This window comes from Actinia tenebrosa, unplaced genomic scaffold (assembly GCF_029948245.1).
Source record: "Actinia tenebrosa isolate PJP-AT-01 unplaced genomic scaffold, QUT_ActTen_1.0 PGA_scaffold3__52_contigs__length_22856419, whole genome shotgun sequence".
NCBI lineage: Eukaryota > Metazoa > Cnidaria > Anthozoa > Actiniaria > Actiniidae > Actinia > Actinia tenebrosa.
In genome coordinates, this window is record NW_028292580.1 from 19541033 (window position 1) to 19553316 (window position 12284).

At 36.3% G+C, this 12284-nt stretch overlaps 2 protein-coding genes across 2 annotated transcripts; one reads left to right on the top strand and one right to left on the bottom strand.

The window, feature by feature from the left end:
* Nucleotides 1–504: 504 nt before the first annotated feature.
* Nucleotides 505–6428, bottom strand: LOC116301413 (protein bicaudal D homolog 2). The gene is made up of 3 exons (XM_031710465.2): nt 6077–6428; nt 3992–4333; nt 505–3223 (listed from the first exon to the last, which is right to left on the bottom strand). The coding sequence occupies exons 1-3, from the start codon at nt 6269–6271 to the stop codon at nt 1439–1441; spliced, it is 2322 nt and encodes a 773-aa protein (XP_031566325.1). The 5' UTR covers nt 6272–6428; the 3' UTR covers nt 505–1438.
* Nucleotides 6429–6917: 489 nt separating this feature from the next.
* LOC116301416 (ADP-ribosylation factor-like protein 8B-A) lies at nt 6918–11758 on the top strand. Its single transcript, XM_031710467.2, has 7 exons — nt 6918–7114; nt 7213–7293; nt 8155–8228; nt 8740–8833; nt 9481–9548; nt 9629–9699; nt 9925–11758. The coding sequence occupies exons 1-7, from the start codon at nt 6992–6994 to the stop codon at nt 9969–9971; spliced, it is 558 nt and encodes a 185-aa protein (XP_031566327.1). The 5' UTR covers nt 6918–6991; the 3' UTR covers nt 9972–11758.
* The last annotated feature ends 526 nt before the right edge of the window (nt 11759–12284 follow it).

Sequence of the window (12284 nt, forward strand, 5' to 3'; positions counted from 1 at the left end):
ACATGAAAAAATTACATGATTGGAATAGGACGTTTGCAAGATGACATCATTTGACTCCCACTACCATAATGCTGTTCAAATTTTCTTTCTTATTTAAATTTGTATTCCCTCATGACAATAGTAAGACATTTGGTGCTAATGCTAAAGGAGTCTGGTAGTAGAGGTCAATGACGCTATCATGCAAATGTCCTATTGTAAGAATTAGTATTGAAGTTAGCACAAAGAATCATTAATTTTTCTTACCATTCTGGAAGACCAGTAAAACTTCAGGGCACAGCTCTAGACGTCCCTGTACAAAATAAAAGTTCCTTCCCCCAACCAGCAATGTCTGTGCACAATACAGGCTACTTTTGCAAAGAACCCTACTTCCTTTCAGAAGTTGTCATGAGGCTAGTCTGCATTGCATCTGGAATTTTCTTTAGGAAAAAAATTCTGGATCCAACGCAGGCTATCATGATGCTGGTAATTTTTCCTCTAAAAGACACATAAAGAAAACAAAGGTGCAAATGTCAACTGTTTTTAATTTAACACTTGCTTGCTTAACAACATAGTGTTACCATTATTTTAAGCCACTAGCTGAGACCTGATTGTTGTTTACAAAATTTAATCTAGGTGGAATTTTCTCCACATTTTTGTTAAATTAAAGTAATATTAATTCAATTACAATATATTATGTCACCTTATAAAGTTAAAAAGTATAATACAATATATAAGTATGTTGGTGGAATTTAACTTTAGTTGTTATAGATATTATGGTTTATTGACGACTTTGAATAGTCCAGCATATCCATGCATGCTTAGCTTCACTTCTGTCATGTCGGTAAACAAAAGCAGGAATTAAAATAACAAAACAAGTAACTCATTTTCAAGGCTAAGCCAACATACACTGGAGTTTCAAGTCATCAATATGGCTTATTTTATAAATTATGTCTACAAAAGAGGGCTACAAACTCATCAAAAGCCTTGTGTATCATGCCTAACCTCCCTATGGCTTTCCTTGTATGCAATCTCTAGATGCCACTTGTAAGGTAACTGGAAAAAGGGATGGGGTGAGATGAAGGACACAAATATGAAGTCCTTTATTTAACTGTCATCCATAACTACCATACCAGCATGCCACCTGTACATACTGTAGGGGAGGGTGAGCTTGGTAGAGTGATTGGAAATGAAGGAGACATTTCATTCGACTCCAAGCTCTTTTTCCTAGCAATGCGCAACACAGCACAATGAATATTAATGGCAAGTTTTAACTTCATCCCACTTCAATATTCCAAAATATTCAGAAATTAAACTGATTTAAAAGAGAAATGGCCATATTTTATCATTTTTCAAGATTGGATTCTAAAAAATACAGTTACTATTGATTTAAAATATAATTTGTGTCATAAAACCTCTCTTATGAAAGCTATAATATATAATATTTTTTTCCTTAATTTTGTCAAACCCTTGTGGATGGCCTGGCCTTAGCAGCCTTAGATTTCTTCCTTGTGTATGCACGTAACCTTTCCCGTGCAATTTCAAACTCTTCAAGTCTTTGCGTAAGCGCAATCTTTTGATGAATTGCTTGCTTAAGTAGCTGATTCAATGTCTTTTTCTCTTCCTCGGCAGCTGAGAACTTCCTCTGCAACTCATCCATTTGTACCACATATTCCTCACAACGATTTGCAAACATACTTCGTAACGACGCAAATGTTGCCGCTTCTGCCTTTAGGGCCTTGAGATTCCTCTTCAACTGTGAGTAAGACTCAGATTGAACAGCTTTGTCATTTTCATACCGGCTCTTGAGATTTGCCAGCGCGACCTCATAAGTTGACTTATTGGCCTTGAGCACTGTCCTTAAGGTAGTAATTTGCTCACGTTTGGTTGCAAGGAGACCTTGGAGTTTAATGATTTGCTGTCTTAGTGAGTCATCATATTCACCAGGTGAAGGCACATGATCGTCAGTTACGACTGTGCGGTATTCGAGTGCGCGTTGACGTGACACTTCGACTGATTTCTCAACGGCACGTTTGAGAAACTTCACTTGATCCCTAACGGTGCTAATCAGACGATAACAAGACATTGGATCCGCACGTTCTTCTGAATCGTTAGGGTTTTCACTGCCCATTGGTGACTGGCGTTCTTCGGGAACACCATTTTGGTTCATAGGAGATGGAGATGATGAAGCCACTGAGGATTCAAGTAATTTTTCCTCCCCAGACGCATTTGGGTCTTTCTTTTCTTGAACCTTGTCCCCTTGCATGATCAATTTACTGGGCGTTTCCCCATTAGCCGAACACACATGTTTATACAGCTTAGCTAAATCACTACTGACATATCTCAGCTCGTCTTGGGTGCAATTCAAACTCCCCTGGGCCTCCCCCGCAAGGTCACTCATTGACTTCACATCATCCTGTAAACCTTTAATGATTTCCTCAGACTCGGCCAAATTATTTTTAAAGTTCATATTCTGTTCTTCCAACTCCTTTGTCTTGTTTGTGAGGAAAACTGCCTCGTCTGCTTTGGTCTGGGCAGCAGCAAGCTTGGTTCGTAGACTGTCAACCTCGTTCTTCAAATCCCTCATTTGCGCCTGGTATTTGCCATCCTTGGTTTGGTAACGCTTAAGAATTTTCTTCATTTCTTCAAGTTCCTTGAGCTGATTGTTGATCTTCACACAGTTCTCTAGAGAAATATTCAACTCGCTTTCATCAAACTCATCATCTAAGGTATCACACAGAAGCTTGGCTTCTCGGATTGTTGCAAGGGCGTCATACTCTTCTTTAAGCCTGGCAGCGTCAAGATTCTTCTTTTCTAATTCGATAGTGAGTCTTGATAATTCTTCTTCGTATCCTTTCTTCTCAGAAAGCTGTAGCTCCTTCATAAGATCCTCAACCAGAGCAGGAGCAGGGCTTAAAGGTGATGTTGGTTCTTCACTGCCAGAATCATTGCCATCCTTTTTCTTTTCGTTTTCTTCATTGATCTGCGCAACGACAGAACTCTCAATCTCCCAACTACTAAAGGAAGGTGTCTGGCGGCTCTCCTGTAGTTCTTTTTGCAATACAGTATTTCTTTCACGTTGTTCTTTAAGGGATTCTAATGCCTCGTTCAGTTGCTTTTGTATCTGGTCTCTTCTTTCACATGCCATTTGAAGCTGTAGCTGAATGGCATCTATCTCATCTGACAAACTTTTATTTTCAACTTTCAGGGCTTCAAACTCCACCAAGGATATCTTAAGTGTAGAGTACTGAAGAAAAGTGAATGGATTTAATCAGCAAAATGATGATAATTTTTGAAATCATTTCATACAGTTACTGACATATAGCTTGCCCACCACCATCCCATCCTTCCCCATCATCTGCTCTTCTTTAAATTCACAGGGTGGATGCCTAAGGGATGCAGGGATTAGCTTAACACAGAACTGACTTCCCAGGATGCACTTCACTTGTGTCAAGGGCTTCTGTGATATTGATTGGCACCAGCAAGACATGGTTTGGACGCCGTATTATCAGTCGCGCAAGTTTAAGGACCAAGATTGATAAATCCTAACCAAATCCCTTCTATCCATTCCCCTGCATTTTCCTTCCCATATATCCTACACAGTCTTTTTCCAATGTGGTGCATTCTCATCAGCTGTATCTTTTTTATCAACCCTTGTATGGTATTCCTTGAAGTGAAGCAACTTATCACCCAAAAGCACAAAAGTCCTATTTACTCACTCCTATCTTTAAACCTCTGCTCCTTTTTCCACCTGCATTGGGGGAGGAGAGTGAGTAATATTTTTGTCCACAACTGTTCCATTTACTGCAGTTTTGGATATTCTGCAAATGCGGTAGTTTTTTGCCGTCAATCAAAAATAATCTTTCGGTACCTTTTATGTTCTCGACTGGTGACAGTAAAAATTAAATTTCACTATGAGCTGTTGAAATGTCTGAGTTTGCAGAATATGCAAAAACCATAGTAAGTAATTATTTTGAGTGAATACTATCAGAAATTTTTTTAAATTCTAATGTACCTGTTTTTGGAGGTTAATATTTTCCTCTTCCAGTTCTCCATACTCCTGTAGATGCTTAGATTCCCTATACTTCAGCTGCCTTATCTCATTGAATAATTCTTTCTTGGCTTGGTTGGCTAGCTCTGCTTCCTTTAACAGGTTACTGATTTGAGTTGTCTGTTTGTCACTCTCCTGAAGAGCCTCCTTCTCAGACTTTTTTGCTTGTCGTAATTCATTTTCAAGATCCCGTATCTTGTGAAGGAAACTAGCTTCTCTGGACTCGCTTTCTTTGACCAGGCTTTCTTCACGGTCGTCTCCAAACTTACTTCGTTTTTGTTGTTCAAGTTTAAGTTGTTCATGAGCCTTTAACAAATGAATAAATCTTTTTAATTCAATCAAGTATTCATAGAGATGTAACAAAGAGTCAGGTTCATTGTTGTAAATATGCCCAATGCAGCCATCATTAGAGTATGATGGTATGAGGGCAACATGTTTGTTAGCAATGCTATATGGAGCTAAATATAATTAAGGCAAGGTCAAACTCAAGGCTAGCTGGCCATCAGTCTTGCTGCTGTTTCTAGGACCCCTGAATATGCTTGCCGGGCAAAACGTTTGGCTTATGTTGGCATCGCATGCAATAGGCCATTTGCAACAAACATTTATCTAATGATTACTTCACTAACAAATCAATTCAGCTAAAGTTCCCTTGGGTAAGGCTTTGCCGAATGGCAAACAAACTTGAAATTGCTTTGTATCTTGAAAATGAAAGTATCTTATAAGGAAAAAACTACAGTATTTTGAAAAAGGTGTTGGATATTACATTAGTAATTTAGCAAAATATATTTAAATATAAAGGAAGACTGAAATCTTTTGCTATCTGGTAACAGTCATGTGCTCATTTCCTGCTAATGGCATATTGCTTGCTCGTTTGTACTTGTCTTTCTTGGTTGCACAAGTTTATTGTCCCCTCCCTCCTCTCAAGTGGTAAGTATAGAGGTAAGTATATATATATACAATATATATATAAGTTTTTCATTAACTAGTGTCAGTGTGACAGGTGTCAGGTGGTGGACCGTGGCTGGTGACATGGTTACATCCTTGCCGCCAGGATATAGCACTTCCTTTAGAGTGGCATTAAGACACTACAGTATTTTCATCATTGCAGATGAGTTTAATCATTATAACCATCTTAACATAAAGTTTATGGTTTGGTTTATTGATGCTGTGTCATTAATCATGTGCCCCCCCCCCCCCCCCCTCCCTCCAAGCCCCCCCCCCCCCCTCCCTCCAAGTGGAAGTCTTTTTGGGTGGATTACTTTTGACTTGATAAGTCAATTTTTGTAATTATACAAGTTAGAAAACCACAAAGACAAAAGCAAATGCAGAATAGACCTTTCCCAAATTCACTTGAGTGACATTAAACGATGGCTCTAAATCAAGGTTGGACATTGTGTTCATAAATTCACTGCATTTTATCAACTCCAACCTCAACTTGAAGCCATTGTTCTGTGGACACTCAAGCAAACTTGGAGAAAAACCCAACATTGTTTGTAACTGTTATCAAAATGTTTAGCTACAAAGAGAATATCTTAGACAACAAGAATAACAAAGAGATAAATTTACACGTTTGATAAATAATTCATAATTCGATTGCTAAACCAGAATAGTAATCACAATAAAAATATTGCAATTAAAAAAATTCAAAACTTAATATCTTATAAATTCCTATGATGACTTAATAAATATAGAATTCATTTCATTCAAGACAAACTAAACCTTAGGAAAATATGGAAAACGCAACGTGGCAGTACTAGTAAGCTTTACGATTATTATGAATGACATATAATAAAAAGTCTTGTAATTTTATAAAATGACTCGTATTTTTGACTCGTATTTTGATAAACCCTTTCTTGAAGCATCTTCAAGCAATAAGAAAATACTCATAAAAGCATTGAAAAATAAACTTAACTCATTTTTCTATAACTCATATTTTTGATTTATTGATTGCTTATAAACGACAAAATAATTTTGAGATGATTATCTTATAGTGAAGTGGAGACCTACAATGGTCTCTCTACGTAAACATTAAAGATGATGTCCACTCACCTCCTTTAGACACTCTAATTCCTGCTTTATAGCCTCATTAGAGTTTTCTAAGTCGTCAAATTGTTCCTGTAGTTTATGTTTTTCTTCCAACACTGCGAGTCCATATTCTGCTGCTTGTATCTTCTCTTGTGAAGCAAGTTGAAGCTCGTTGGTCAAACGATCAACCTCTCCTCGAAGAAAATCCACAGCGTCCATTAAAAGGCACCGATGGTAGAAACAATGAAACTAGAACCTACATACGCTGTTATTTTGATTCAAATGCGATATTACCAACGAAAAAATTCAAAAGGAAAGACGATACTTTAACGATTTTTACCTCAAAAATGAAAACAATTGGGAAAAAAAATACAAATTCATGTCCAGCGGTTTATTGTATGAATATAAATTCACTTGAAATGACGTAAGGCCTTTCTCGAGTATAAAGTTTCACGTACCACTATAAAACGTACCTCTCCTATTTATCCCCTTGGAATTTACCTAATCTATTATAATCAAATTAATAACATTCTTATGTTTTTTGCTTTTGTACTTGTTAATAAAGCTTATAGTCATAAATTAGCATGGTAGAATTAGATTCAATAATGTATTTTAAATGGTTTGATGTATATGATTTACGTACCCATAAAACACGTACCTACTACTATTTATCCCCTCGGAGTTAACATTATGTATTTTAATGAAAAACTAAAAAATTAACGAAATTTTAATGCTTTTTGCTTTTGGGGTCGATCAATAAAGCTTAAAGTCATGAACAAGCGTGTTAGGATTTATTATGGGATTTAATGATTTTTTTGTTTTATAGCACCGTAAGGACCCCTGGCCTGGTAGCCAAGAAGTGGGGTTTGTCACATGACAATAGAGACAGGAGACTGACTATCTTCTGAGGTGGAAATAAAATATCAAAGGTTTTTCATCATGTTATCCTTTTTTCGCAGCATTTTAGACTGGTTTAAAAGCCTCTTCTGGAAGGAGGAGATGGAACTAACCCTCGTGGGTTTGCAATATTCTGGAAAGACTACTTTTGTCAACGTTATTGCGGTGAGTTTTGTTGGAAATCTTCCATTTTCGACTTTGATTTGATCATCATCATGCAAAACTTCAAAAGACCAATTTTTTTGATATTTTTTTGTTCATAGTCTGGCCAATTCAGTGAAGATATGATTCCTACAGTTGGGTTTAATATGAGAAAGGTCTCCAAAGGGAACGTTACGATAAAGGTAAGCTCACTTTATAATGATCGCTCAAATGTATATTGCATGTGCAATAATATATTAAGAAATAAGCTTATTAAAAATATTGATGGGACATTTTATGATCTTAACTCTATTGGTTCAATGCTATATATTACTCATCTACACTACAGGTGCAGTTGTTTGAATCAAAGCTTTCATTCTCTCATTATTTTCATTCCTCTTTGGTATTGTGCCAATTGATTTTCCATAACTTACAACATGAGCAGAACTCTCACTGATATATAGTTTTCGTTTTATTTTTCAATTACAATTCTTTTTATTATTATTATTATTATTTCCAGCTCTCTCATTACTTACTCGTTTGGGCAATTTAGACGAAAGTTATCAGATTATTGAAAATAAATTTTAAATTAAATACAAAAATAAGAGCGAAATAAATTCTCTTTCTGATTAACTAAAGGACTTTGATTTTGATCATGAATTAATATTGCATCTATTTTCAAGCTAGCTGTCACTTTGTCTCTTATGAGATCTCTTTCTCTTTCTATAATCAAGGCATAATACTTTCATTGTCGTTTTCAAAATTGTCAAATACAATAGAACCTCAAGTGATGGACCTCTATTTAGCAGTCCCAAAGAGGGTTTTTGGACTAATTTATTTCTCTGTTAAAGGACCGATCTTTATCAATCCCTGAGCACTTACCACTGTTTTCATTGCTTCATGAAATGCACAACAGGTTAACTGGCAGTAGACTACTTTCGATCTCTCATGAATGGGAAAAGATACGTCATTTGATCTTTCTCTCCCTCAGCCGGAAGCACTGAAAACAATGGTAATATAAACAGTTTCAACTTTACTTAATTATCATTTTTACATCATTACAGGTTTGGGACATTGGGGGCCAGCCTCGCTTCAGAAGCATGTGGGAACGTTATTGTAGAGGAGTCAATTGTATTGTGTAAGTCTAGCTTTTTTTCTTTTAAATAATGACATCTATTTTTTGAAGCTTTTAGCTCTTTAATAAAGGGAGGATTCAAGGTTTGAGTTGGAGGGCTGAATATCATAACTGCTAAGGAACCAAGAAGGTTACAGCAGCATAGTTCTGCACTAGAAAATATTCTGAGATTAAAGTTCCCGTGAATGCTATTTTTTAATGTGCACACAAAGGCTGATTCTGGAGGGTGGAATGGGTGGCTAGCCCATTTGCAGTTGAGATTTTAAATAATAAGAATAACAAAACTCTAAAAAGGATGTTATGTGATGCTTTTCCAGGTAACGGCTACCCCCTTAAGATCGTTTTGGATTTGCAACTAGTGTGAGGGGTATTGGCAAAAATATATTTCTCAGAGTTGTCTCAAATCATGTTTAGGCCGCTCTTCAACCCCACAAATCCCCTTAAGAAATTGCATATTATATTCCTATGGTTGGCATTTTATTTATATATGGTATTAATATGTTTTTTTAAACAGTTATATGGTTGATGCTGCTGACCATGAGAAGTTAGAAGCATCAAAGAATGAACTGCACAATCTTCTAGAAAAACCACAGCTATCAGGAATCCCAGTATGTATACACAGAATCAATTTGGAAATCAAGGGTGGTGTTGTAGTGGTAGTGCACTGTTCTCTAAACCTCTGGGGTGTCTTTCCCCTCTCTCTTTTGATTTGAGAGTTTTTCTATGGGTTCTCTGATTCTCTGCAAACAAGGTTCATGCTACTCCTTAAACTCCTTGAAATATCCTTGAATATAAATTCACCTTTTCAAGGGCACTTGAAAAGCTCTCGAATTTTACGATTTTATCGAAACTCCTTGAATTTTTGTTTTGATTATTACTTGCATGGTTCTGAAATAGATCTAGTCAGAAAAATCGGAAAGTTGGCCATATGCAACCACCATGGCATAGTTAGCTGAACACACTCCTTGAATAGTCCTTGAATTTTAAGTGGTTACCTCAGCACAAACCCTGGCAAACCTAACATGCTCAATTCCAATGATCTGTGAGTTAGCCCTGACATGAGGTAGTCCCTCAAAATTTTAGTTTTTAGGGGGGGGGGAGGGTTGGGGGGCATCCGAGTATTCTCATATTATAGGTTTTCCTATCTCAATCCTTTTTGGAGTAGCTGGTAGACAAAGAGATGATACTCAAGTGAATGACATTGTCAGTTATTCGTTTCTACTTCTTTATACTAACAAACTGAATTTATTTAAAGATTTTAGTACTTGGAAATAAAAAGGATCTTCCTAATGCTCTGGATGAACGGGAATTAGTAGAAAGACTGTAAGTATCTTATAATGTACACCTAAAATTTCCCTTAGGGTTCGCTTTCTTTAAATTTAAACATATTTTCACTTCTTCAGGAAATTAACATCAATACAAGACAGAGAAATATGCTGTTATTCTATCTCATGCAAAGAAAAGGACAACATAGGTGAGCTATTGTATTAGAGTACACACTCATTGACAAAAATCAACTTCAAAATTTTAATTTGATCTTGGAGGCCTTATCAATTGGGTTGCAACCTGTAAGGCATTACGCCGTCCATGAAGGCCACGAATACTCAGATTTTAGATCTTTATACTGATGTGATGCTGACATTATGAAAGTGTTGTATAGTTATACTCAATTTACTGACGTAGCTCTCTTCCTTTACAGACATTACACTGCAATGGCTCATCCAACATTCTAAATCCCACAGCTAAACTATCTTCTGATCAAAAACCACAATTACTTACTCTAAACTTTGAAGTCAGAATGGAAGTTGAAAGAACACTGGTTCAAGACTTAGTATTAAGGATGAAAATGTTAAGATAAATAGAATATGAAGACAAAAGCAGAAAAAAATACATGTATTACAGAGACTCTGAGTGATGGGTCAATCTACCTGACAATCAAATTACCAACATGGTCAGTATCGCTGGGTCATTCCATAGCCTGCATAGCAGTATAAAGGAATTAGAAATTGCCAAAAGGGGCCTGAAAGAGAGCTTGTCTCCTCCCCAACCCTTTTGTACCACTATGCAGGTTATTTATAAAAACAAGGACTACTAAATTACGACTTTTTCCTGGAAAATTTTTTGGGTTTCTATAGAAAGTGCTCATTGTCACAACTTTCTGGCCAATGAACCTACTAAGCAATTTAAACTTTTCGTACTTTAAAATATTATTTTTCTAGCTAATTCTAATTCTGCTTGGCATTTAATATAATTATACAACAGTGATAATCAGACATTTCATTGGCTTGTTGTGAAATTGTTTTTTTTTTTTTTTGTTTTTTGTTTTGCCACCATCAATTAAATTACATAATCTTAGGCTCAGGTCAAACGTCGAAATTAGCATGAGCCAAACCTATTCACATCAAAGAAGAGCGCCTTGTTATCCATTGTTTCAATTAGGTTCGGTACATGTGAAGTTCGACGTTTGACCTTAGCCTAGCTAACAACAAAACCGAATGCAAATCATCTAGATAGTCCTTATCTAAATTCACTTGATACATTATTTTTATCAAGGTCAACCTAATCTCAGAACCATTGAGAGCAATTTAAATAGCAACATGATGACATTTTGAATATTATTTTCCCCGTTTGCATTCACTTTTGCCATTTTGACATGATTTCCTTTGCATAAACTTTTAGTTTAGAAGATTCCTTCATTTTAATTGATTGCAGCAAAAAGAAACAATTCCCAACAACCGGTTGAAATCTCTGGGTTAAAGTTTGCAGTTATTTAGATCGCCATTCATTTAACCCAAGAAATAGCCGTTAGTATGTTGGCATAAAAGGACAGCATTGTTGTTGTTTTTTCCTTTATACCTCCTTCTGCTATCAGACATTGACTGCTAACTTTTGTTTGATGGGTTAATGGGATGACTATTCTTGGTACCACTATGCATGAAGTTAGAGTAACTCTAGGCTATAAAGTGCTGTTACTTGTTAAGGCTATATTACACTTGAAAATTCTTTTGAAGCTTGTTTTGCAGAGTAAGTTTTTACAAATTGTGAATGTAGTTCACCTTCCCCTGCACACAAAAATCTTTTGCAATCAGTTTTTTTTTCTTTTTTGAAGAAAAGTTGCAGTAGAAATTATGTATAACAAAGCCAACTATTATTTTTGGATTCTATGTGTTTGCAAAAACATTACATAATCAGAGTCACCCTACCTTCACGTAAAAATATGTCCTCGTCCTTGGCAAAAATTCTGCCAGTGTCTCCTTACTTTTTGCTGTAAGCTCATTGCAATATTCTACTACAAACTCCAAACTCCCCTTGAAAATTTTTAGAAAAGTAGTTTAAAAATGAGAGCCCAAAGAATGCGCTGCTTGTATGATAATCCACTAGGCTATGGGATGTTAGGAGTATATCGTTAATAGAATTCATGTTATGTATAGATTAGAACAGTGCATTAGAGTATACCATTTTCGCCCTTATGTACACATTACAGTACTTTCTGGTGCATCCAAACTTGATTAATAAATATCTTAAATACTGTATATTATGTGTGTATGTATTATACATAAGAATAGTGTTGTTTCTGGGTCGTCCTTCACGAATTTGCAAGATGTGGTCCTATTAGAGGGCGCACATGTGTAGAACAATAGAAAACAATGACCTTTCCCCAACCCCGCCTAACCAATCCCAGGGGACGTTGCAAATTCGTAACTTACTATATGTTTGGGTCTTTGATGCTAATTGAATCAGAATTTAGCTTGTTTAGCTTTGTGGAGGGATAGGATGACCGGAGAACGCAAAGAAAACCTTCGAATCAGAGGAGAAAACCAACAAGCTCTACTCACATAAGATGTTGAATCCAGAAATCTTATCCGAGACCCCAGAGTTGAGAGGCGAGTGCATTTGCACTACACCACCTTAAACATTAAGAAGCAAATGATTTTAACTGATTGATGTAGGTAATTGCCATGTAGTAACCCCAGACATGTGATCAATATAGAACTTAGATCCCTTTTCAGTGTAGGCTTCCTCCCACCCAAAAGGCAAAGGCTCATGGGATAGGATCCC